At 37.5% G+C, this 24,857-nt stretch overlaps 1 protein-coding gene across 1 annotated transcript in view; it reads left to right on the top strand.

Moving 5' to 3' along the window:
* HEATR5A (HEAT repeat containing 5A) overlaps positions 1-22,862 on the top strand; it is an 81,509-nt gene extending 58,647 nt beyond the window's left edge. The window contains exons 24-35 of the mRNA XM_068991102.1: positions 261-442; positions 1,702-1,770; positions 3,293-3,472; positions 5,214-5,436; positions 7,602-7,850; positions 8,891-9,018; positions 10,507-10,654; positions 11,499-11,771; positions 13,528-13,752; positions 19,656-19,810; positions 20,906-21,119; positions 21,526-22,862. Of these exons, the coding sequence (XP_068847203.1) occupies positions 261-442; positions 1,702-1,770; positions 3,293-3,472; positions 5,214-5,436; positions 7,602-7,850; positions 8,891-9,018; positions 10,507-10,654; positions 11,499-11,771; positions 13,528-13,752; positions 19,656-19,810; positions 20,906-21,119; positions 21,526-21,833 (2,354 nt within the window). The 3' untranslated portion in view covers positions 21,834-22,862. The remainder of the gene's footprint in view (positions 1-260; positions 443-1,701; positions 1,771-3,292; positions 3,473-5,213; positions 5,437-7,601; positions 7,851-8,890; positions 9,019-10,506; positions 10,655-11,498; positions 11,772-13,527; positions 13,753-19,655; positions 19,811-20,905; positions 21,120-21,525) is intronic.
* Positions 22,863-24,857: the final 1,995 nt, after the last annotated feature.

Below are 24,857 nucleotides of genomic sequence, written 5' to 3'. Positions count from 1 at the left end.
GCATTCTTTTAAAGGATGCTGATTCTGCCTTTAGTTTTTTCAAAGCTGTATTAGTATTTGATTTGGGATAGTTGTTTGTGTCTGAGTATTTGCACTGGTGCAGTAAATCTAGGTTTAAGGTCTGTAACAAACAGTAAAACTGTAAATGTACTTGAAAGTCTAGCTTATGAAATTAGGAGGAGGAAGAATGAGCACTTAGCATAACTCTTAGCTCCAGCATATTCCTTTTCTTGGTAAGATTTTCTGTTTTAATCTCGTAGGTGACTTTCTGGTGCTGCATCTTGCTGACTTAATCCGCATGGCCTTTATGGCCGCCACAGACCACAGTGACCAGCTCCGTCTCTCTGGCCTTGAAACACTGCTAGTGGTTATTCGGCGATTTGCAACGATTCCAGAACCAGAGTTTCCAGGTCATGTGATTCTGGAACAGTATCAAGCCAATGTAAGCACTTTGTGTTAGAGAATCTTATTATTAAACAACCAGGTTAGAAGTCTGTGAAACTAATTGGCATGTCACCTCTTAATACATAAATGTGTGTATCTGTTAATATATCACCAGTCTAATCAGTATATGTTTGAAGAAGAAATCTTCAAGTAAAAGCAAAATAATTCATGAAACAGGTCTTTTATAATGCTAAAAGTTAAGTCGCGTAATTAAAACCTTCTTGGTAATTTATCGGGAATAAAGGGCTTTGATAATGAAATTCTTTACAGAATATCCAAATAACCTTAAGATAACACCAAATTATTAACATTACTAACATTCCATTTAGGCTATGTTTCATCTTCAGGTTACTACTCCTAGTCTAGATATAACCTCCTTTATTTCCCCTGAACTTAGAAAAGCATTCAAGATTCTTTTACTGGTTCTGTAATCTTTTTAACTGGTGTTTGTTTGACTGGTGCATTGAGCAACCTAGGAGGAACAAGGAAGGTAACAAAATTATCATGTTACATCACACACATCACATGTAGTCCTTCAGCAGTCATGCAAGGATATCTCTCATGATTCAGAGGCAACTTCTGTTGACTGGCAATTAGGGAATCCAGAGCAATTCACCAGTTGGTATCAGGCTCCATCACATCTTCCCAACAGGTAATGTCAGTGTATGTTTAGGGAAAGAGAAAAGGAAGGGATGGGAGTTACATACAATTACATATTAGTCTAAATACTATATTCCAGCTTAAGGGGAGCTCTGTTATATTTTTACTCCTCTTAAAATTACAAATGATAGAAATAAAATTACCACTCACTTAAGCAGAAAAGGAAGATTGTTTTGGGGAATCTTAGTTGGCTCTGCTTTCTCCTGCACCGGCTCTTTTTTCTAATTTGCCCTCTCCGAGTGGTATCAAAATGGCTCTCTTAGCATATAGAGTCTTTTAAAGACAGCACTTCTTTCCAAGTACTTCCAGCAAACATCTACAGGAGAGCTTTCATTATACCAGTGTGGGTCTCTGGAGCCAGACAGTACTGTTAGCTCCATAGCAGCCACATGGGCTGAGAGTTGGCGAGAGAGAAAGTTCCCCAAAGGAGAATTGAGATGCTCTTACCCCAAAACAGGGAAAGATACCCTGGGCTGGCAAAACCAAAAAGTGTTTATAATACCTATTATAAAGGGATAATTTTAAAATAACATTAAAAAGAGAAAAGAGTTTGTGCTATCTTATTGATGCTTGAATGAGCATATCCTTTCTTGCCAGGTAGGAGCAGCACTCAGACCAGCCTTCACCTCCGAGACGCCACCTGACGTCACTGCCAAAGCATGTCAGGTAAATAGTAAGCCCTCCTTTAGGGAGCAGCTCTCCAGATATTATTTAATGCCAAGGTTCGATGCTACAGTTGTCCACCCAGCCATTGATCTCAGCTGCCCCTTTTCTTCACCTTTTAAATTTACAGAACTTCTTTCTTGTAACTGCATAGTAAGCCAGTGTATGGGTACGTCACCAGTTCTCTAGTGATGGAAATACGAGGGCTCTTTTTTGTCTTTCGCTCTTACAGACAGTGCTGCAGTTAAAGACCTTCTTCATTTCACTGGGTCCAAGCATGTATGGGAGCTAAATTCCCTAAAACTGAATTGTTGGGTTAAAGAGCATCTTACAAGAGTTAGCCACTTTAAACTCTACCAGCACTGTATGCAAGTGCCTGTTTTCTCAGCAGCTGTGTGAACTGTCAAACTTAGATTTTTGCGATGGAGTAAAAAGATTTGTATGCCAAGTGAGATTGAGCATTTTTTCATATATCTAAGAGCCACATGGTATACAGTTTTAAATAGTTGCTTTTCTTGATGGTGTTGTCAAGCATTCAGTATCCAGCCCTGAATGGTCTAAAATAAAAGCAGAACTGTTATGAATTAAATTAATTATAAACAAAATGGCAAAAACTGATTTTTTACTCATTTTTTTCAACTTTTCAAATTCAGTTGTATTTAGGAAGTGTTTGAGTACCTTCAGTATTCGTAGAATTTTGTTAACTGTTGTACTGAGTCTAATTTATCATTTTATTATATGTGTTCTTGCTATAAGCCACTTGAAATCTTTTGTGAAAGGAAATGTGAACTAAATAAGTAGACGGTAAAGGAAAAATAAATTTTCATGAAATATCGTGACAATCAGGAAAACCTTTATAGATGGCCCCTGATAACTGAGTAAATTTTTTGCACTGGAGGATTATTAATGATGTTTTATTTTAAAAGTTAAAAATATCTTCAAAAGAATAAAAATCTTTACTGAGGTGCAATTAACCCCTGATTTTAAAATAGTAAGATGAAATAATTAAGATTGGAGATATAATTCAAATGTCAATCCAGACAATTATGCAAGTGGTGCCTTTCATGGCTTATTTTCTCTATGTTAATAACATCTAAAACTCTTTATTTACTTACTAGCACAGCTTCCTTTCTTCAACCTTATGATTTCATTCTTTTGATTTTTTAAAAAAATTTATTTATTTTAATTGGGCGCTAATTACTTTATAATATTGTAGTGGTTTTTGCCATACATTGACATGAATCAGCCATGGGTGTACATGTGTTCCCCATCCTGAACCCCCTTCCCACCTCCCTCCCCATCCCATCCCTCAGGGTCATCCCAGTGCTCCAGCCCTGAGCACCCTGTCTCATTCTCTTTTGAAATGCTGGCTTTGACTATCATTATCAGCAGCATCCCATTGGGTTTCTTGATAGCAAGATGATTTAAGTGACCAGATTCCTGAGATATGGGTGAACTCTGCTGAACTCCCAAGGGGGGTGTTTATAGTTTTTAAATATAATCTTTGATTTTCTTAAAAAACTAGGTTTGCAGTGCCTGGATAGCAAGTGGAGTTGTAAGTGATCTTAACGACATCCGAAGAGTTCATCAGCTGCTTGTTGCATCATTAACAAAAATTCAGGTTGGAAAAGAAGCTCTTAGTCACTTATATAATGAAAGTGCTTCTACCATGGAGATCTTAGCTGTGCTAAAAGCCTGGGCAGAGGTTAGTACGTCTCCGTTTATGACTAGAATTTTGGAAGTTGTTAATAAACATCTTAGGCCATAAACTGAAATTAGCTATTTAAAACACAAGTAAGTCTGTGTTTAAGGTTAACAGAAGACTTTCAACATGAGATATATTTATATACTAATTGATATTTTGGCCAAGGATTCTAAAGTACCCTCTTGTTGTCTTATCTGCTGTTTTAAGCAGGGGGCAGTCATAAGAGACTTTATCATAGCCAATGGAAATCAACTTTTATTGAAACCTGAATTTGAAATTGGAATTTGAATTGGAAATGTGGGTTTGCTCATATATTCCATCAACTATAACACATGCTTTAATATTTCTTAGAGCTCTTTCTTTCATAAAATGACTTTTGAATGTTAAGTAAGTCATTTATTTCCTAAGGATAAAAAAATCTTAGAGGGAAGTACTTATTTGTTCTTTATTTATTTTTCTAATCAGTAAGAAAGCCATATAATTTTTTAAATTTATGATAGAAACATTTACATGTATACAGAAGTAAATAGAATACTGTAATGAACTCATATAAACCCATTATCTAGCTTCAACAATTATCAGATTTGGCCAGTCTTGGTTTATGTATCACTTTAGTTAGAAATATATGTAGTCTCAGATTGCAACTGAGTGTTGCAGCCAATATGTGAGAAAGGGTTTTCTTCAGTAGGGCTAATTAAAATCAGAAGATTGTTGAGTTTCTGTTTTTGTCATTACTTAGTATTGACAAATTTCAGTTAGAAAGTAGTTCTGCCTAGACTTAAGTTGGATTTAATGATCTTTAACAATGAACTCTAAATGGCTTAAACATATGCTTTTAGTAGAGCAAACAGATATTCTGTAATTTCTGTAACCTATTTTATAAATTTACTGTTTTATAATGTTTTTTATAATCATTTGAATCTTTGTACTCTTGCTTAAGCCATTACTTTTTCCTGTTCTCTCCTTAGTGGAAATAATGACTAGCCAACAAGCTCCATGTAATTGAGGTCCATAATTATTTGAAATCCTTAGAGCCAGATAAATTGGGATTTAAAATTTGGATGCATATTTCATGTATCCCTCCAGGATGTTTGGGATAATACCATAAAATCTGTAATCAAACAATTTATAATATGTGAAAATGTTTGAATAGTCACACTGTATAAATAGCCTCACATAAATTTTTTTGTGTTTTGTCACCAGATTGTTGCCCACAAAATTACATTTTACAGAGCTTTTGGATTTCAGAGCTATGGATAAAGAGATAGTACACATTATGTATGATGTTGAATACTTAGCATTCTGTAGTCCTTGTCTATAGTCTATATAGGTAAATGTTTTGTAAGTCATTTAGTGGTAACATTGAAAGAAAATATTCAGTATTTCATCTTATTTAATTTCAGAGATGGCTGCCTGTAGCCATATATTGAAATGGATTACAAGGCCATAGCCAGGCTTAGTGGAAAAGGGTGCCAGGATCATTTAGTTACAGCTGTCATGGTTGTAAACTGCAGTGTGGCAGCATACTTGTCAAGTGTTTATTGTCCTTAACATATCTCGGCGAAGAGAATGCTTTTGGATCTTTCTACCCCAGTTTTGAATGTGGTTGCACATGTGTACCTTCTTGGTATCATGTGCATTTCAAGTCCAGGAGGCAGGTTCAAGGTAAATCTGCAAGATAAAAATATTGTAGCACCTGTGGGTCTAAGATTTTCCTATTTATAAAGTAACCTTTATACAGGTCTACATAATTGCTGTAGAAAGGCATAAAAACCACAGGCAATCTTTGAAGACTCCTGCCTGTTCAGAAGAGAGCGTTGGGAACGGGTCGATTTCACCAGACGGGCTGCTTGAGTTAGTCCACGCAGACCTCGGCACATTGAGTAGGCTCTGGCTAGCTGCACTTCAGGATTTTGCTCTCCTAACTTTGCCTTCAGAATTTGCCTCTCAGCTTCCTGTTGAAGGTAAGGGGGTGAAATACTTACTGTAATTCCTAGAATGACAGTCAATAACATGCATTTTCAAAATTTGTCCACTAACAGGTAATGTTTATTTGAAACATTCTTTCAAGAATAATTTTCATGCATAGAATAGTCATGGCAGAGTTGCTTCAGGGTAGAGACCCTGCAGTTGACTTGTTCAGTCATGAGGCACGCTCTTCTTAACTCTCAAGAGAATGGCCGAATCGTTCTCCAGCGTGATTATAGCAGGGTATATGATCAACAACATGCCTCTGTTTATCTACATCTTCCGTCCATTATATGTTACCATACTTAATTGTTTTTCCCAATGTGATGAGTTTAAAGAATTTCATTGGTTTATTTCGTTGATTGAAAGTCTTTTTTCATCAGTTTATGGGCTGTTTAAGTTTCTTTTCCCATAAATCACCCAGTCATCATCTTTGCCCATTTTCTACTTCATATTTGTCATTTTCTTACTGACTTGTTAATCCTTACATATGTTTAATACTCTTCCTTTGTGGTTCCATATCTGGAAGGTATCCTCTCTTAGCCTGTGTCTTGGCTCTTTTACCTTTTTAAAATTAATATAATCAGTTTTTTATGGTTTATGTTTCCTCTGTAATGCCTGATACTTTTTTAAAATTAAGACCACAAAGATATATAAGCTTTACACTTCTGCTATTTACATTTTAGATTTTAGTCCTGCTGGAATTTATTTTTTGTGTGTAGAATGAAGATGGGGTCTAATTTTGTTTGTTTTTATTGGAATATAGTTGCTTTACAGCATTGTGTTAGTTTCTGCTGTATAGCACAGTGAATCAGTTTACATATACATATATCCACTCTTTTTTATACATATATTCCCCCAAGGGAATCTAATTTTATACTCTGTTATTAATATCACATTTTGTGGATTGGATATTTGGCAGCTGCTTTTACTCTTTATGTTATTCCAAAACAGCTATTATTTTTTTCACTCCTTGCTGTGAATTTTAGGGCCAGCTTGCGAAGTTCTATTAGAATTTTAATTGGAATTATACACAAAGATATGCAGAGTATTTATTGGACTTTGTACCTTTTAATAGCATTAAAAATGGAAATAGGTTGATTTACTGAAAAAATTTTTATCAACAAAAATGAATGACACATGAATCAACATATGTAAATCTCTATAGTGTTCAGGGGGAAAGCAAGTTTGAAAAGGATACACATAATATGAGGCCTTTAAAGTAAACTCACACTAAATAACAGCATCTATTATTTATGAATACAAACGTCTAGTGTGAAAGTTTAAGACCTGAGACTGATTCACAGTGACTTGAGGAAAGTGGTTATAGAAAGAGGGGCAAGAATTAGTGGTATATAAAGTTTTAGTGGTTTTGTTTGTTTTTTAAGAAAGAGATTTAAGAATGGCAAAATGTTAATCTTAGAGGTAGGTGAGTATCAGCATTTGTTTTATACATGCATATACATACTCTGGGCTTCCCAGGTGGCTATGTGGTAAAGAATCCCCCTGCCAATGCAGGAGACAGGGGTTTGATCCCTGGGTCAGGAAGATCCCTTGGAAGAGACGGCAACCTACTCCAGTATTCTTACCTGGAGAATTCTGTGGACAGAGGAGCCTGGTGGGCTACAGTCCATGGGGGTCACAAAGAGTCAGACACAACTGAGTAACTGAGCATGCACGCACACATACCGTGGTTTCTCTTCAGATTGTATGAACCTTTTGCATTCTAAACACACACACGCACATCACATATTTGTTTAAAAATATTTTATGATTAAAAAGAAAAAGAGTTAGCCTACAAATTTCTTATGAAGTTTTAAGGATACGTCAGCACTGTGACCAACAGTTGTATGCTCAGGAGAAATAAAGTCTGATAATAAAATATTGATAATATAGCAGCATGGGTGATCCATCTCTAAAAACATTGTTAAGTAAAAACTGAGTCACAAACAGTTGCATACTGTGTATTTTTCCATTTCTGTGAAGTCCAAAAATGGGCAAAACTAATCTGTGATGATAAAAGTCAACAAGCAGTTGCCTTGAAGAGTAGGGTACAGGCTGGAAACGGTATATCTCTTGTAACAGATAAAAGGGAAAATGGAGTGTGAACATAACTCTTCGTTTATTCCTCCTGAAACTGTTTGCTTTCCCTTTTTTGTAGGTGGTGCTTTCTACACAGCAGAGACTAGTGAAAATGCAAAACTGCATTATTACAACTCCTGGGCGCTTATCTTGCATGCCACAGCGCTGTGGCTTACAAGCACAGGCTTTGTCGTTGCTGACCCAGATGAGGGAGCTCCTAATCTCTCAAGGCCTGTGACACCAACTTCCATGTGCCAGGGCTCATCCTCTGGACCTACAGTAAAGTCCCCTGAGGATGTCTACACTGAGAGATTCCATCTTATTTTAGGTCAGTAAAACACTTTTTACCTGCTGCCAACCATACAGAGTTTTTCTTGGATTGTGCTTTCTTACCTATCAGCTCTTGTGGCTGTTAACTTCATTCTTTATTAGGCAATAACAGTATACTGAGTCATCTACCCCTCCCTCCCCATTCTCAAGAATTACAAGGTTCAAGAAGGTGTATTCACAGGTCCAGAACTGCATCAATATTTAAGGTCAAAGATAAATGAGATTTTTAAATTTATGAAGTATAACCATTTTTTGGCTTAGAACTTCATTTTTAAAATGAGGTATCTTTCTAGATACAGTGAGTTTCTAGATTAAATGTTTTCCAAACTTATCTTGTTCTGAGGAAGCAACCTGTTAGATTACCTATAAATAAGTTACTAACTGAAATGTGAGGTTTATAAAGGTCAGTAATTAACTAATAAGGTTTCTGATTCATAGAGCTTCTGTTATTCCTTCTGAAGCCAAACATGATCAGACTTGCTATATCCTTGGGTATATTAAAATTTTGTTTCTGTTTGCCTTGAGAGCTTTTAAAAAAATTTTTATGTCATAAAGACTGGCAGGGCATAAGCTGTGCAGTTTAATTACCTTAGTTCAAATTCTTGGTGTGCCTCATTGTAACATTTAGCAAACTATTTAAGCTTTATGTGCTCAAAAGGAGTGGTAATAATAGTACCTATTTCCTGAGATACTGTGAGAGTGAAATGATATAGTTAAAGTACAATGCCTGATACATGGTAATCACTCAATAAATTTTAGTCAGAATAAAATTGTGAAATCTACATGTTCTGGCACAGTTTTATTGTAATTTTTGTAGTAGTGTACAAGCCTAGTTGAGATTATTATTTGTGTACATGTTGATAAAAACTGTTTAAGAGATTGCCTTATCACTTAATTGTTTACTCTTAAATTCATGGTGATTTATTTGCATTGCTTCTTTGCTAAGTTTATTTATATATCTTATCAAAATAGAAAATTCTTTACCATCAGAAACCAAGACTCTAAAGAAGCCCTGTTCTCCTTCTCTACTTTCTACAGGAATCAGTGTGAAGTTTCTGTGTTCCTTACGTTCAGATGCAACCATGGAAAGCATTACTGCCTGTTTACACGCGTTACAGGCCCTTCTTGATGTTCCTTGGCCAAGATCTAAAATTGGCAGTGATCAGGTGATTTCTTGTTGCTTGTCAGGCTTCTGTAGATTCCAAGGCACAGCAAGAGAAATGTGTTCAGGTTACTGTAGTGAGCAGCGGGTGAACACGGAGAAGTAAAAAGGAAACTGAAACACTGCGTAGCTGAGCTCCGAACCGACGCGCCGTCAGCACCGTGCTGACTCGGGAGCGGTCCCGCCGGTCTGCCGCTTTCTGTCTGTGCTTCTGCCGCACTTAGGTTTGCTGCCGCCAGCACACTGTGTCGCAGCTCTTCAGGCGCACTTTCTGCAGTGCCGGGAAGGTTCTGTCTTGTGCTATGCTTGTCTCTTGCCGCTTCGCTGCAGTCTGCCCCTCATATGCATCTGTATCTTATGCCCCACTTCCCCAAGAGAGAATCCTCTTGCTTCATGCTGTTCGCTGTGAGGTGTGTAGTGTTCCTCTCGGCTCATTACTCCATCAAGGTCTTTTTAAGAGACAACTGACTAGCCTGTGGGGGGGAGTCAGACACTAATACCAGATCCAGGTGGGACCGTGATTTGAAGGATCAGTGCACAATGTACAGCACTTCCTTTAACTGCCTTCCCAAGAGCAGCAGTGCATTGGGCAGGCACCCTCAGCATCATGTATTACCATATGCGTGAATACTTATTCGCTAAGTTGTGTCTGGCTCTTTGTGACCCCAAGGATTGTAGCCCACCGCAGCCCCCTGTTCATGGAATTTCCCAGACAAGAATACTGGAGTGGGTTGCCATTTCCTTCTCTAGGGGATCTTCCTGACCCGGGGACTGAACCTGCAACTCCGGTACTGGCAGGCAGGTTCTTGACCACTGAGCCCGCAGGGAAGCCGGTATTACCAGTATATTGAATTGTATATTAAATTGACTTTTGGATTTTAAGAAAAATAAATGGTATAATTTCCTCTCTGTATAGACTGTTATTTATTACCACTATCATTTATTAGGTTTAAAGTATAAATCAGGCTTCTGCCTGACTTGAATTGCACATGGATAAGTTTTAAACTTTTTGTGCTTGTTAATTCTGTATGTTAAAACAAGTATTATAATGACTGTTTTGCACTTATTTTGGAAGATGAAAGAAAGCCACAAGAGTGACCAATAGAACAGGGGGAAAGTTAAGTAGTATTCTTCTAGTGTATTTTCTTTTGAGTGATACTCATTCTATGCTTAATAACTTACACACTGTTAATATCATTTTTGCCACCATTTGTAAGTTTAGAAAACTTTAATATATTTCTGGGAATCTTTTCTCTCGAATCTGGCAGTCCTTGTATACTTTGAGCCGTGTTATTTCCTTGTTTGTTATCTCAGTTTAGGACCTGTGTGAAAATGATCTTTTGTCATAGTGCCATCTCCTACAAGATTGGACAGAAATCAACCTGGAGATGGTTTAAAGTGGAGCAAGTGTTACTTAACTTTATTGCCCTAACACTTTATGATTTTTCAAGTATATAATTTTCAAAATGGTCTCACCTGTTTTCGGTCATAGGACTTGGGTATTGAGTTGTTGAATGTACTACATCGAGTAATTTTGACTCGAGAATCACCTTCCATTCAACTGGCTTCTCTTGAAGTGGTCAGGCAGATTATCTGTGCAGCTCAAGAACATGTGAAGGAGAAAAGACGAAGTGCAGAAGGTGAATATTAAACCACAATGCCAAATTAATCATATAGCATCATTACCTTTTTTAAAAAAAAAAAGCTTTTTAAAGTATTACTTATGTGTCTATGTCTTCTGAGAATTTGCTGTGTACAGTACAAATGAAACATCTCTAGGTATGGCTTTAAAGTCTCTCAGTCATCTCTATGTGTTACCTTGGGTACTGTCAGTAGCTAAAGTATTTTTCCTTGGGAAAATTAGAATTTTAACAGCCCTGGAAGGAAAAAAAAAATCCCTTATATGGATTGAGTACTTAAAAGTGTTTACCAGTGTACAGGGAAAGAATGACTGACAATTTTTTTTACTGACTTAGTTTTATAAAGTGATTAATTTGCTCATTTATAAGTCTGATTTGGTATTGGTGAGTATATCATTTAAGATTACGTTTGACTACATATAACAAAACCTAGAACGACAGTAGATTTAAAACACAAGGACTTATTCTCTCATCTACAAGAACTCCAGAGGTTGGCAGTCCTAGGCTGAGACGGCAGTTTCATAAAGACATCAGAGACCTCAGTACATATCTTTCTGCCCAGCCACTGCTTATGGTGGTAAAGTCAGTGCTGGAGCTCTAGCTTTCAGGTTCACATCTTAACTGCATGGAGTTAACCAGACAATATTGCAAGGCTGAGAAGGTCCCCGAGGATTTCTTTAGACCCACTATAATAAGAAGTCCAAATAAAGACAACTCCTTTTACCTCCATAACAGCTTTCTCTTTCATTAAGACCCAAGTCTTGACCCATTAAAATGTGCTACCTACAACAGAAGCAAAGCAAACGTGAAGTATTTATTCAACACTGTTCTTTTTGTTTTCCAGTCGATGATGGGGCTGCTGAAAAGGAAACCTTGCCAGAGTTTGGAGAGGGAAAGGACACAGGAGGACTTGTGCCTGGGAAGTCTTTGGTCTTTGCAACACTGGAGTTGTGTGTGTGCATTCTAGTTAGGCAGCTCCCAGGGCTAAATCCTAAATTGACAGGTAGCCCAGGAGGGAAAGCAACAAAGCCACAGATGCTGTCAGAAGATGGAAGTAGGTTGGTTTCAGCCGCGCTAGTTATCCTCTCTGAACTTCCTGCAGTGTGCTCTCCTGAAGGTATGTTGTGGTATGTGATGGCTTTACTTGACCCAAAAGGAGAGAAATGGTTTTAATAGATAATGGAGACAAATGGTTGCTAATCTTTTTTTCATTAAACAAATAGTGACCCAGAGATTTGGGTATTGTCTTTAATCCTTTACGATTAACGATATAGTAATTTATTTTACTAAAAGGATGAAAGTAAATATAGGGACAGCATGTAGTCTAGAAAAATAATGCTCTTCAATGGTGGTTTTTGTATTTTGTTTTTTTTTTTTAGAAATATTTTAAACCAGTTGAAGGCAATTACTCTCTCTGGGGCGTCTTTTGGTATACAGTATCTAATGGACTTTTCCTGCCTCAGTTTTGATAGAAGCTTCTCATCATATCCAGTTCTGTTTGGAATCAAGTCCATACTTTTAATATAGTGTCTAAGGCTCTCCATAGGGCTCTGCTGAGTACAGCTGCCTCCTGATACCTTCTGTGTGAACCACAAACCTAGGAGGTTCCATGCTTAGCCCTGTTCTGTGCTACTGCCAGTGGTGTTACTTGATCTGAAATGACACCACCCCTTCTCTTCCTTTTTAAAATTCTGCCTTCCTTTGAAATTCAACTCCAGACCTACTTCATTTGTGAAGGCTTCCCTAAAAACTCTCATACTGAGTTTTGTTTTTCTCTGTGTGTGTGTGTGTGTGTGTGTGTATACAGCTTCCATATGTATATACATAGGTTTTTTTGTTATATATAGAGGCATTATATATAATCTATTATTATATAGAGAAGATATATATATATATATATATACACACACACACAGACATATGTCTTACTTCCAGCAAAATGTTTACCCTCTAGTACCCTAGCACATAATAAGGACTCAGTACTTAATAGATACTTAATTGGTAAGCATATTTCTGCTTAAATGTGACTTGGCAGACTTATATATAGACAGCATATAAGTCTTATAAGTCTCATATATATTATAAACTTAATATAACTTCAAGCTTCAGTTTGACTGAAAACCTTGTATTCCTTATTCACACACCTGCCTTATACCAAGAATGGAGAAAAAGTGACTAGCAAAGGATGAAGGGCAAAAATACACTACAGGAGTTTTGTGGATAGCCCCTGGGAAAACTTAATTGACCATTTTAACTTTAGCTCTTCCCTTTCCTTTTAAACAAAGCGACTTTTTAACTACTTAGTAGCCATGGAAACTTTAATTTTTTGTACTAACTCACTGCAAGTTGCAAGGCTTAATATAAAATAAATCCCCCAGATGCATAGTGGTAGTGAGTGTACGTAATGCCACTGAGCTATACACTTAAAAATGGTCAAAGTGGGACTTCCCTAGTGGTCCAGTGGCTAAGACTCCTTGCTCCCACTGTAGGCGGCCTGGGCTCGATCCCTGGTCAGGGAACTAGATCCCACATGCCACAACTAACACCCAGCACAGCCAAATTAAAAAAAAAAAAGGTTAAAGTGGTAAATTTTTGTTAAAAATATTTTACCACACTAAAAATTCAGTGTTTGTCAACTACCAAATAAAATCACACAGCACAAGATAATGATACTGTGATATAACTTAAATAACATCTCCAATTAGAACCTAAATTTTATCCAACCTTTAAAATCTTAAGGTTATTAAAACTTATAATTGTTAATGAAAAAATAATCTTTAAAGCTAGAAATCTTTGACATAACTACTCATTTGGCAATTTCTTTTGAGGAACTACATATAGACTGAAACAGTGTTTTTCAAAATGTCTTACAGGAAGCATCTCAATCCTTCCTACTATACTGTACCTCACAACTGGAGTCCTCAGGGAAACTGCCGTGAAGCTACCTGGGGGCCAGCTGTCCTCAACGGCTGCAGCTTCCCTGCAGGCTCTGAAAGGAATATTGTCTTCTCCCATGGCCCGAGCAGAAAAGAGCCATACTGCCTGGACGGGCCTCCTCCGTAGCGCTTTAACTACAATCCTTGACTGTTGGGATCCAGGTAAGTCAGGCTCTTTGGAAGCAGTTGTGGAGTTTGTTTTAAAAAGCAAGATGGACAGTGTTTTGAGAATATGCTGTTTACTTGATCATGTTTGGCAGTCTCATCTAGAGGAGACCGTGTTCACTACATATTTAGAGGGTATGTATCATAGGTAGCAGATATCTGTGATCTCATTTTAGTATCTTTAACGTTAATGCAAAAAAATGGCTAGAAGCCTGTGTGTTGACAGTGAGAGACCTTCAAATGTAATAATATGTTAATTTTAAAATAAGGTGTCATCCATGTCAGAATTTTTTAATACACACAGTATAGTGAAAACTGGATCAGATATACATTATAATTCAAGACTGATCTGGTCTATATCCTTACTCCAGCACCAGTGCTAAGCGACTAGACAAGTTATCTAATTCTCTGAGCCTTAGTTTTCTCATTAACAAAATAGGGAGATTGTGTTACAGGAAACTGTTAGATCAGTGACATATATGAAAATTATTTCACTTTTTACTTGGCGTATATCAGTAAATGATAGCCAGTATTATGTTCAGTATCTGTTCAAATTAGTTTTTCTGTTATTGTTACATAGGTTTTATTTTCGACATTGTCATTGTGATTGTAAAAAGTGTTTACACATATTATAATTAACCCTGGCTTTTTTGTTCTGTTTATCAGTGTCACAGTTCACCATATTCTGTTTCATATGGTAAAAAGATTTCAGTTGAATGCAGCAATTTATTGACCACACACTTTGTGCCCAGAGTTGGGAGTCTAGGGAAGTCTAGTACCTACAAATTGCCGTTGGGTGTTATTTATACCATAGAAGCTCCTGAAGGCGACAGTAGTATCTTACTTACCACTGCATTTCTGGTATAATGAAACAGAGACCACTGGCAAAAATTAGAATGGTTGTGTTTGAGTGAACCAGGCAGAGTGTCACAGAAGGGTTCTGTGGAAGCGCATGCTGAGATGCATTTTGGCGAGCGAGTATCTTTGAAGGCAGTGGGGAAAGCAGTGGTAGGCAAACGAACTCACACTGCAGTAAGAGTGTCCAGCAGAACTCAGCACACCTGCGGGGTCCTCTGAATACTGCCCATCAGTGCCTTTCAAAGGACAAGTGTCTGCACTCCAGCTCAGATGTGGCTGCCCCCAGAAGACTGATGTCAGTCAAGGCAGCTCTGGGGCTGAGGTCAACCTGAGGGAGTTGACCACGGTCCTCACAGCTGGGCAGGACCTCCCACTATGGAGGGGAGCTCAGTGGTTCCCCTCTGTAACTACCAGAAGAGATTTTTCAAGAGAGTTTCTTAAAGGATAAGAAAGTATTCTCCATTCTCCACATAGGCATCACAGAAATGTATTCTCACACATTTTGATACAAGACCAGGAAACTTAAATAGTACGGTATATTTGGGGACAGCAGTAGTGTAATGAGTGAATGTGGGTTTGAGGGGAAAGAGTAAGAAGGTAGTGAACGGTAATGAGTAAAGAGATGAAGCTGGATGGTACATGGGGTCAGATGGTGAAAGGTTTGGCATGATTGGTGATTTGGACTGCCTTTAATAGGCACGTTTGTTCTTAAAATGGGATCAAAGTGATAGGGTTTGCATTTCTAAAGACTCACCTGGCAGTAACACAGAAAAGAAAGCAAGACTGTTGGAGACAAGATTGTAGCAGTAAGGATAATGAAAACTAAAATGTTAAGCAAGTATTAAGAAAATTTACTGGTAGTTTGGTATAGAAGTTGAAAGGGTAAGGTGATTTGAGCATTCATGGTGCTCTTAACAGAAATACCAAAGGGAGGGTTTTCAGGGGAAGATAGTGAATTGATTTTGAAATGCCTACAGGATAAGCAAGTGGAACGAACTATGAAGCAGTCAGGGATTCAAGAAAGGCTGGCTAGAGATGGTTTTAGACTGCATGTATTCAGGAGTTGTCAGAGCCACTTATGGGATGGGTGAAATCTCCTAACTTGGGTTTAGGCAACAGGATGGCAGGAGATTCTGAATATAATGCAGTAACAGAAGCCAGAGAAAAGAGTTTTAATGACTAGAGACTGGGCAGCAGTGTAAATTACACTCTGGAGATCATGCTTTACAGCGTTGAGGCACAAATGAGCAGTAAGGAGGGGAAGGATCACGCTCAGGCTTCTCTTGACCGCAAGAGAAGAAAGTGAAGGAAGATACAGGGTCAAGGAAGTTGGGTTGTTTTTTTTTTCAGATGAGGGTCTAGCATGAGTTCCTGCTAGTGGGGAGCAAAGGTGGAGATAGTGTTGCAGATGGAGCTGTTAGGGAAGAAAGCAGCATCCCTTTTCTAGGCAGAAGAGGAAAAAAAAATTCACAGCACATTTAGAAGGATGAATCTCTGCCAATATGAAGACAGGGAGGTAAGGATGTAAAGTAATAAGTGTAGGTTGTTAGGGTGAGTTATGATGAGCTTGCCTCTTTCATCTCACGCACAGGCACACAGATGGTTTTCTGTAGTCTTATCGGGGAATGAGGTTAGGACATGAAGGATTTGGACTCGCTAGTGAGAAGAAATAAGGAAGGGGCTGATTGTGCTAGGGAAAACATTTACAACATAACAGATGGCTCCAAAACTTAGTGGCTTCAAAGAACAAACATTTGTTATCTGACAGTGTTAGAGGGTTAGGAATTGGGGAGTAGTGTAGCTGGATGGTTCTGTCTCAGGGTGTCTTATGAAGTTACTGTTAAGATGATGGCCAGGGTCACAGGCAAAGAACCCATTTCTGGCTCGTGGCTGTTGGTAAGAGGCCTCAATTCCTTACCAATGTTAAGGGAACCTTGCGCCTTATTGTAGGTAAAAGAGAATTAAGAGGAACATTGGGCTTCCCTGGTAGCTCAGCTGGTAAGAATCTGCCTGCAATGCATGAGACCCCACTTCTATTTCTACATCAGGAAGATCCCCTGGAGAAGGGATAGGCTACCCACTCCAGTATTCTTGGGCTTCCCTGGTGGCTCAGATGGTAAAGAATCCGCCTGCAATGTGGAAGACCTGGGTTCAGTCCTTGAGTTGGGAAAATCCCCTGGAGAAGGGCATGGCAACCCACTCCAGTATTCTTGCCTGGAGAATCCCATGGACAGAAGAGCCTGGCAGGCTACCCTCCATGGGGTCACAGAGTCGGACATGACTGAGAGACTGAGCACATAAGGGAGCTGGGGCATGAATGGCAGAATAAGGAAATTTTAGAAGAAAGGGGAAGAGGAACCCAGGAGAGCATTATTTATGAAGAATAAAGAGATTTTTATACTACATAGACGAGCTCTTGTAGTTTCAAGTCACTGTAAATGACTAAAAATAACTTGGCTGTATGGGAAACACTGTGGCATTGTAAGTACCAGTATATTCTCTGGAATCAAACTCAACACCTCACTAATAACTGTGATTTTGGCAAATTACTGAATTTCTGTTCCTCAGTTTTTTGTCCATAAAATGGGGGAAATGAGGAATACTTTCCTCATGATGTTACTGTGAGGATTACATATAAAGTGCTTATAATAATGCTTTCATAATTTTAAATGTTGGCCTTACACCTATTTTACCTTAAAATTATCCGGATTATTCTTATAAATATATCTCCTTCCCAGCTATAATATTTTGCCTTCATTGCTGCCGTGTTGCAAGTGTCAATTCAAGTATTAATCTCCTCAAACCTTCCTCTGACTGCCCAGTGTAGCAACTCCTGGTTGCCATAGACCTTGTGACTAGCTGAAATTAAATTCTTTATTTACTTCCTGGCATACAGTACATCTTCTCTGTAAATTGTATTCCTAGGGCCAAAAAGAATGCTGGCACATAAACAGTTTCTTCAGTATTTGATGAGTGAATGTTACCAAAGAGTATGTCCCTAATTTCTTCCCAAGTAGCAATCCATTCTTAACAATTTAATGAATTGAATTTGCCACGCCTTTTCAAATAACATTTGATTTTCCACAGCAGGTTTATTAAAATTATTTAATGAGAGTATGACTTAGGAAAATGAAGGTAAATTACATCTAGTAGAAAATTCCTTTAAATGATTGTGACACACACAGATTTTCACATTTTTCTATACTCTTAAGAAATAGGATATATAACAAAATGCTAAGTTATTTTCATTTGACACATGTATTAGCAAAATATGAATACTTTAAACTTAGCAAAGAAAAGACAATTGCCCAAGCACCTCTGTATTTCTCCCCAATAAAAATAATAAGTTAATTTATTTTGAGCATTTATGTACAACGTGCTATTCTGAATGTTATATGAGGATTAACTCATTTAACTTATTAACTTAAGTACTATTACTCTCATTTTCCAGATGAGAAAACTGAAGACAGGGTTAACTATCCAAGGTCACACAACTAATAAATGCATATATCTAGTAAATGTATATATGTATTTACTGATCTCTTTACTTGTGAAGATTATAATTACTTTGGTAATTCTTGACTCTCAGTTCAGTTCAGTCGCTCAATCATGTCCGACTCTTTGCGACCCCATGAATCGCAGCACGCCAGGCCTCCCTGTCTATCACCAACTCCTGGAGTTCACTCAAGACTCACATCCATCGAGTCCGTGATGCCATACTGCCATCTCATCCTCTGTCGTCCCCTTCTCCTCCTGCCCCCAATCCCTCCCAGCATCAAAGTATTTTCCAGTGAGTCAACTCTTCTCATGAGGTGGTCAAAGTACTGGAGTTTCAGCTTTAGCATCATTCCCTCCAAAGAAATCCCAGGGCTGATCTCCTTTAGAATGGACTGGTTGGATCTCCCTGCAGTCCAAAGGACTCTCAAGAGTCTTCTCCAACACCACAGTTCAAACGCATCAATTCTTCAGCACTCGGCCTTCTTCACAGTCCAACTCTCACATCCATACATGACTACTGGAAAACCATAGCCTTGACTAGATGGACCTTAGTCGGCAAAGTAATGTCTCTGCTTTTGAATATGCTATCTAGGTTGATCATAGCTTTCCTTCCAAGGAGTAAGCGTCTTTAATTTCATGGCTGCAGTCACCATCTGCAGTGATTTTGGAGCCCAAAAAAATAAAGTCTGACACTGTTTCCACTGTTTCCCCATCTATTTCCCATGAAGTGATGGGACCAGATGCCATGATCTTCGTTTTCTGAATGTTGAGCTTTAAGCCAACTTTTTCGCTCTCCACTTTCACTTTCATCAAGAGGCTTTTTAGCTCCTCTTCACTTTCTGCCATAAGGGTGGTGTCATCTGCATATCTGAGGTTATTGATATTTCTCCCGGCAATCTTGATTCCAGCTTGTGTTTCTTCCAGTCCAACCCCTCTGCATAGAAGTTAAATAAGCAGGGTGACAATATACAGCCTTGACGTACTCCTTTTCCTATTTGGAACCAGTCTGTTGTTCCATGTCCAGTTCTAACTGTTGCTTCCTGACCTGCATACAGATTTCTCAAGAGGCAGGTCAGGTGGTCTGGTATTCCCATCTCTTTCAGAATTTTCCACAGTTTATTGTGATCCACACAGTCAAAGGCTTTGGCATAGTCAATAAAGCAGAAATAGATGTTTTTCTGGAACTCTCTTGCTTTTTCGATGATCCAGCGGATGTTGGTAATTTGATCTCTGGTTCTTCTGCCTTTTCTAAAACCAGCTTGAACATTAGGAAGTTCACGGTTCACGTATTGTTGAAGCCTGGCTTGGAGAATTTTAAGCATTACTTTACTAGCGTGTGAGATGAGTGCAATTTAAAATGTTGCTTCAAATTTAAAATTTGAAGTTATATCATTTGCCAGGATTCTAAGTCACTATTTATTATCTGTAGCCCATTGGTGCCCAAAAGAAATTGTTACTACCAAATTGGAGAACGTTTCACAGATATATAAGACAGTAAATATGAAAGTATCAGGATCTATTTTTCATAGATTACTTCTCCTTAGTAGATGGAACACACCAAGAACTTGACGAAGTCAGTCTGCTTACCGCTATCACAGTATTTATTTTGTCTACAAGTCCAGAAGTAACTACGATCCCATGCCTTCAGAAGCGCTGTATTGAGAAATTTAAGGCCACTCTTGAGATAAAAGATCCTATGGTAAGTGTCCTTAGAAGACAGATGTTTATAATAGGAATACATTTAGGCTTTTAAAAACTTTTCTTTGTGATTTTGTTGGTTCCAACAAAAAGTACCAGACTAAAGTTTTTATTTTTAGGTTTGGATTAATTCATATTCTTAGGTTAAAGTCAAATAATAATGGTCTTGTTTTTTGGCCATTAGGATAGAATGTAGATAGAGAATGATAAAGAAAGGATTAAAAATATCACCAACTAAATTTGAAATAGCGGCATCTTAAAATTGATACATTCCTAGAACTTCAGTGGGTTTTCTTTCAGGAGGGAAAGGAAGACTTCAGCACATGCCTTCAGTATATGATTGTAAAATAATGAGACCAATTTCAAAAACAGCACATACAAATTAATCCCATTCCTTTCTGATCCTTTTATTCGCTTGGTTAATTTCCTGTGTTTTTAGGTGCTACAGAATAAGTTTGTAGCACATGATCACAAATAGATAAACTCCTAAAATTCAGGAATCAGGTTTTCTCTCGGAAAAAAAAAAAAAATCATTCAAATATCATCACAGTGAATTAAATAAGGGATTGTTTGTATATCTGATGTATAGTCATCTTTTATTCTTCTGCCCTGTTTATTTCCTCTGTCCTAACAGGAGCTTTATGTAGCAGTCTCAAAGTCATGCCTCTGATATGTGGTGACGTATAATTAATACAGTCTAGACACAGTTCCCTAACACCTTCATTGCATCAAATATATGTGATTCTTCATCTAAAACGTTTCCCAAAATATTTTTCAAAGTTCTTTTTTTAAAAATATATATATTATAGAGAGACACATAAAGGGGGAAAATAGAAACTAGTCAAAAAAAGAAGAATTAACTACTTTATTCCCACTCCAAGCTGTCACAACCACTTTTAGCATGCAAACCTGAATTTAGTGTTTGGACCTCCAGAATTGAAGATAAAATAGAAATAAGTGTAAGTTTGGGGGTGGGGTAGGAAAATTTTTTTCTTTACATTTTAAAACTTTAAAAAATTTAATTAAAACTTACATTTTAATGTAAATGTAAATTTGTATTTATAGTTTATACTTTTTTTGTCTCTTATCTGACTAGGTACAAATCAAGACCTATCAGCTCCTCCTTTCCATTTTTCAGTATCCGAATCCAGCTGTTTCCTATCCATACATTTACTCTTTAGTATCCTCTATCATGGAAAAGTTGCAGGAAATAGATAGGAGAAAACCTGAAGACACTACTGAGCTTCAGATCTTTCAAGAAGGCATAAAGGTCTTGGAAGCACTGGTGGCCGTGGCTGAGGAACAGCACCGTAAGTGCTAGCACTGAATGCATACTAACAGAGTCAGAACTTGAATGTTCTTTAAAGTATAAAACATCCCTCTGCTGCTGCTAAGTCGCTTCAGTCATGTCTGACTCTGTGCAACCCCACAGACGGCACCCCACCAGGCTCCCCCGTCCCTGGGATTCTCCAGGCAAGAACACTGGAGTGGGTTGCCATTTCCTTCTCCCTCTAGTCACTTAATATTGTATTTTCACACCTGCGGAAAGGCAGATGTTGATGTTAACCCCAAGTATTGATATTATTTAGTAACGGTCTGGGAGAAGACATCGGAAGAACTGCTTCCCTTCAGGCTGGGGAAATAGGTTCCTGTCAAGTGTGCATGGAACATTTGCATCCCTGGAGCCAGTGCTTACACGGTCTGTGTCCTTTGCAGGCTCTCAGCTCGTGGCCTGTCTGCTGCCCATCCTCATTTCCTTCGTTTTGGACGAGAATGCCCTGGGATCAGCAACTTCCGTAATGAGAAATCTCCATGACTTTGCTTTGCAAAATCTCATGCAGATTGGGCCTCAGTACTCATCTGTCTTTAAAAGTGTAATGGCTTCTTCTCCAGCCTTGAAAGCCCGCCTTGAAGCTGCTATAAAGGGCAATCAAGAAACTGTCAAAGTCAAGACACCAACATCAAAACATACTAAGAACTCTGGGAAGAGTTCAAGCATCCAGTTAAAGACCAACTTCCTCTGATTTTTTTTTTTTTAAACTAGTAAGCACCTTAACACAATACTTGATCATTTCCTTCACTTTGGGGGGCAAAAGTGACATTTTAGACACAAGTGCACTTGAGGTCTGGCTATTTATTTTAATTTAAATAGCTCACTTTGGAAAGTCACAGCCAACTCACTTTTCATGGTTGGTTTTTTTTTTTTTCTTTCATATAATAAAACCACAGAGCTCAGTCAGAATTCTTGCCAGGATAATGTCAATAAAATGCTAAAGAACTAAACTTAGAAAACCAACCACTGCTTTAAAAACAAAATTTATTTCTTCTAACAGTCCATATACATATGGTATACTTACTACATTTACAGATATAGATTTGACTAAATTATCTGCATTTATATTGTATCCCAATTGCTAATTTAAAATTCTGCCTTACTCAGTAATTGTATTAAACTTTCTTGGAGTTCTCAAACAATGTAAGTGACTGGAAAGCTATTTAGGAAACTTGGCTTAGAAGTATCTAATATATATATAATAGTACAAATTAATTACAGTCTGCAGTGTAACTTAAGATTCGAGATCTATAAATATCATGACATTTTATGATCTATTGGTTTTATTTGTATTGAGTTTGGAAAATTGACATTTTAATCATTTTAAATATAACCAGAGCATTTCAGTTTCTCCCATGGATTTTCTTTTACCTCTGTTCCTAACAGTTTTCTTCATTTTCATTTGTGGCAAACATTCATACCAATGCATTTAATATAATTCATATCTATATTTTAATTAACTATGGGTTTCTATAAATGTTAAATTTAGTATAAATTTAGATCATCAATGAATAAAAGTATGTTTTTTTAACATGAAACATATTTTAATATAGAAAAATCTGATGATGAAGTCATTTTGGTTGAAAAGTATTTTTTAATTGTTGATCATTGACTCTCCTTCCACTTCAGTGTTATACTGTGTGAATTAAACACTGTGTCAAAACAAAGCACTTCCCCATTAAAAATTAAAACCCGAAGTGAGAGGGGCATGTTCAGGATGGAGAGACACTTGGAGTCAAGCAAAAGCAATGTGATGTAATCTATTTTATTATGTTTGTATATAAATACACTTGTAAATTGTTCAGAATGAAAACATTTGACAAATTCTAACACTACAATCAATTTTTCTAATTTACATAAATAAAGCTAATTTTCTTTATCATTCTTGTATGTGAAATTATTTTACCCACAAAAAGATGACTGGTTAAAGAGTCCAGAAAATCATTTCTGTGGAGCAAATAATATTTTCTCTAAAACTTAGCCTATTTTCTCTGCAGAGTCCTGTTTGGGCACATTCTTTGCAGTGGTTTGCATTCTTTGTCTTCCTAATTGTCTCTATGAATTTGTATACTTACTGTTTCCTTCACCTGAATGCCTTCTCTGCCTGTTCTATCTGGCTGACTTCCACTCCTTTTAGATCTGGTTTAAATGTCACTTTCCTTAACTCCTTAAGGCTTCTTACCTTCCCCTCAGACCAAGCAACTATAACTGCTTCTTCATCTGTGTTCCTACAGTACTTTATATATTCTTTCATGCATTGAACATCACATTACATTTTAATATTTTCCTTTTAGACTGTGCCTCCTGAAAGAGAAATTTTGTCTTCTATAACTGCCTGTGTGACATCAACTAGACACTTAAAAACTGTTGAACATTTTAATGGCTGAGTAATACTCCATTGTGTATATGTACCACAGCTTTCTTATCCATTCATCTGCTGATGGACATCTAGGTTGCTTCCATGTCCTGACTATTATAAACAGTGCTGCAGTGAACATTGGGGTACATGTGTCTCTTTCATTTGAATCAGTTCTAATGAGGTGGATGAAATGAGCCGATTATACAGAGTGAAGTAAGCCAGAAAGAAAAACAACAATACAGTATACTAACACATATATATGGAATTTAGAAAGATGGTAATGATAACCCTGTATGCGAGACAGCAAAAGAGACACAGATGTATAGAACGGACTTTTGGACTCTGAGGGAGAGGGAGAGGGTGGGATGATTTGGGAGAATGGCATTGAAACATGTATAATATCATGTGAGAAACCAATCGCCAGTCTAGGTTCGATGCAGGATAAGAGGATGCTTGGGGCTGGTGCACTGGGATGACCCAGAGAGATGGTATGGGGAGGGAGGTAGGAGGGGGGTTCAGGATTGGGAACTCATGTACATCCGTGGCAGATTCATGTTGATGTATGGCAAAACCAATACAGTATTGTAAAATAAAGTAAAAGAAAACAAAAAAAACTGTTGAACTGCATTGATATAGGATGAATTTGAACTCAGAAATGTATTCCTTAGCAAGGCAAATGCTAGACTGGGATATTCTCAGGATAAAATTTTGTTTGTTTCTTTTATATTGTTTGGTGTTGTGTTTCATTTAGTGTGTTTGTAAACATTAAGGTTTCTGCTCATAATTTATCTGGATTAAAGGTGCTATATGAATATCAGTAGTTATAAAAAAAATATCATGTCCAATGTCACAGAATTAAGAACTCTGAGTTAGGCACTATTCTATAACCTTCTTCTTTGTAATGTGTCATCTTATTTAATAGAATATTGGGTTGTTTGGGATTTTTTTCTTTTCCTTACCCTGAAGCTTGTAGGATCTTGGTTCCCTGACCAAGCATTGAACCTAGGCCCCCAGCAGTGGAAGCAAGTCCTAACCACTGGACTGCAGGGAATTCCCTCTTTAATACAATATTGAATTAGTTAAAGATTTCCTTACTGATAAAGAAGGTAAGAGGCTTAATGGCTGAGGTTTGAACCCACCTTTCAGTGTTCCACATTCCCTCCAGAGCTTTCCTCACCGTTGAAGATACTTTCATTGACTATTTCTCCAAATTGCCACCAAAAGTTTTATGGCTGAAACAACAGGAAAAAGTAGGAGAAGTCTGTGACCTCTACAATATCCGTGGGAATAATAATTATACAATTAGATACTGATATAAGTTCTGCCTTGTTCAAAGCTGAATCTTAAAATTGAGAA

The sequence above is a fragment of the Capricornis sumatraensis genome, chromosome 19, assembly GCF_032405125.1.
Source record: "Capricornis sumatraensis isolate serow.1 chromosome 19, serow.2, whole genome shotgun sequence".
Lineage (NCBI taxonomy): Eukaryota > Metazoa > Chordata > Mammalia > Artiodactyla > Bovidae > Capricornis > Capricornis sumatraensis.
The sequence above is the reverse complement of the archived record's forward strand: the minus strand, read 5'-3'. Positions and strand labels throughout refer to the sequence as shown.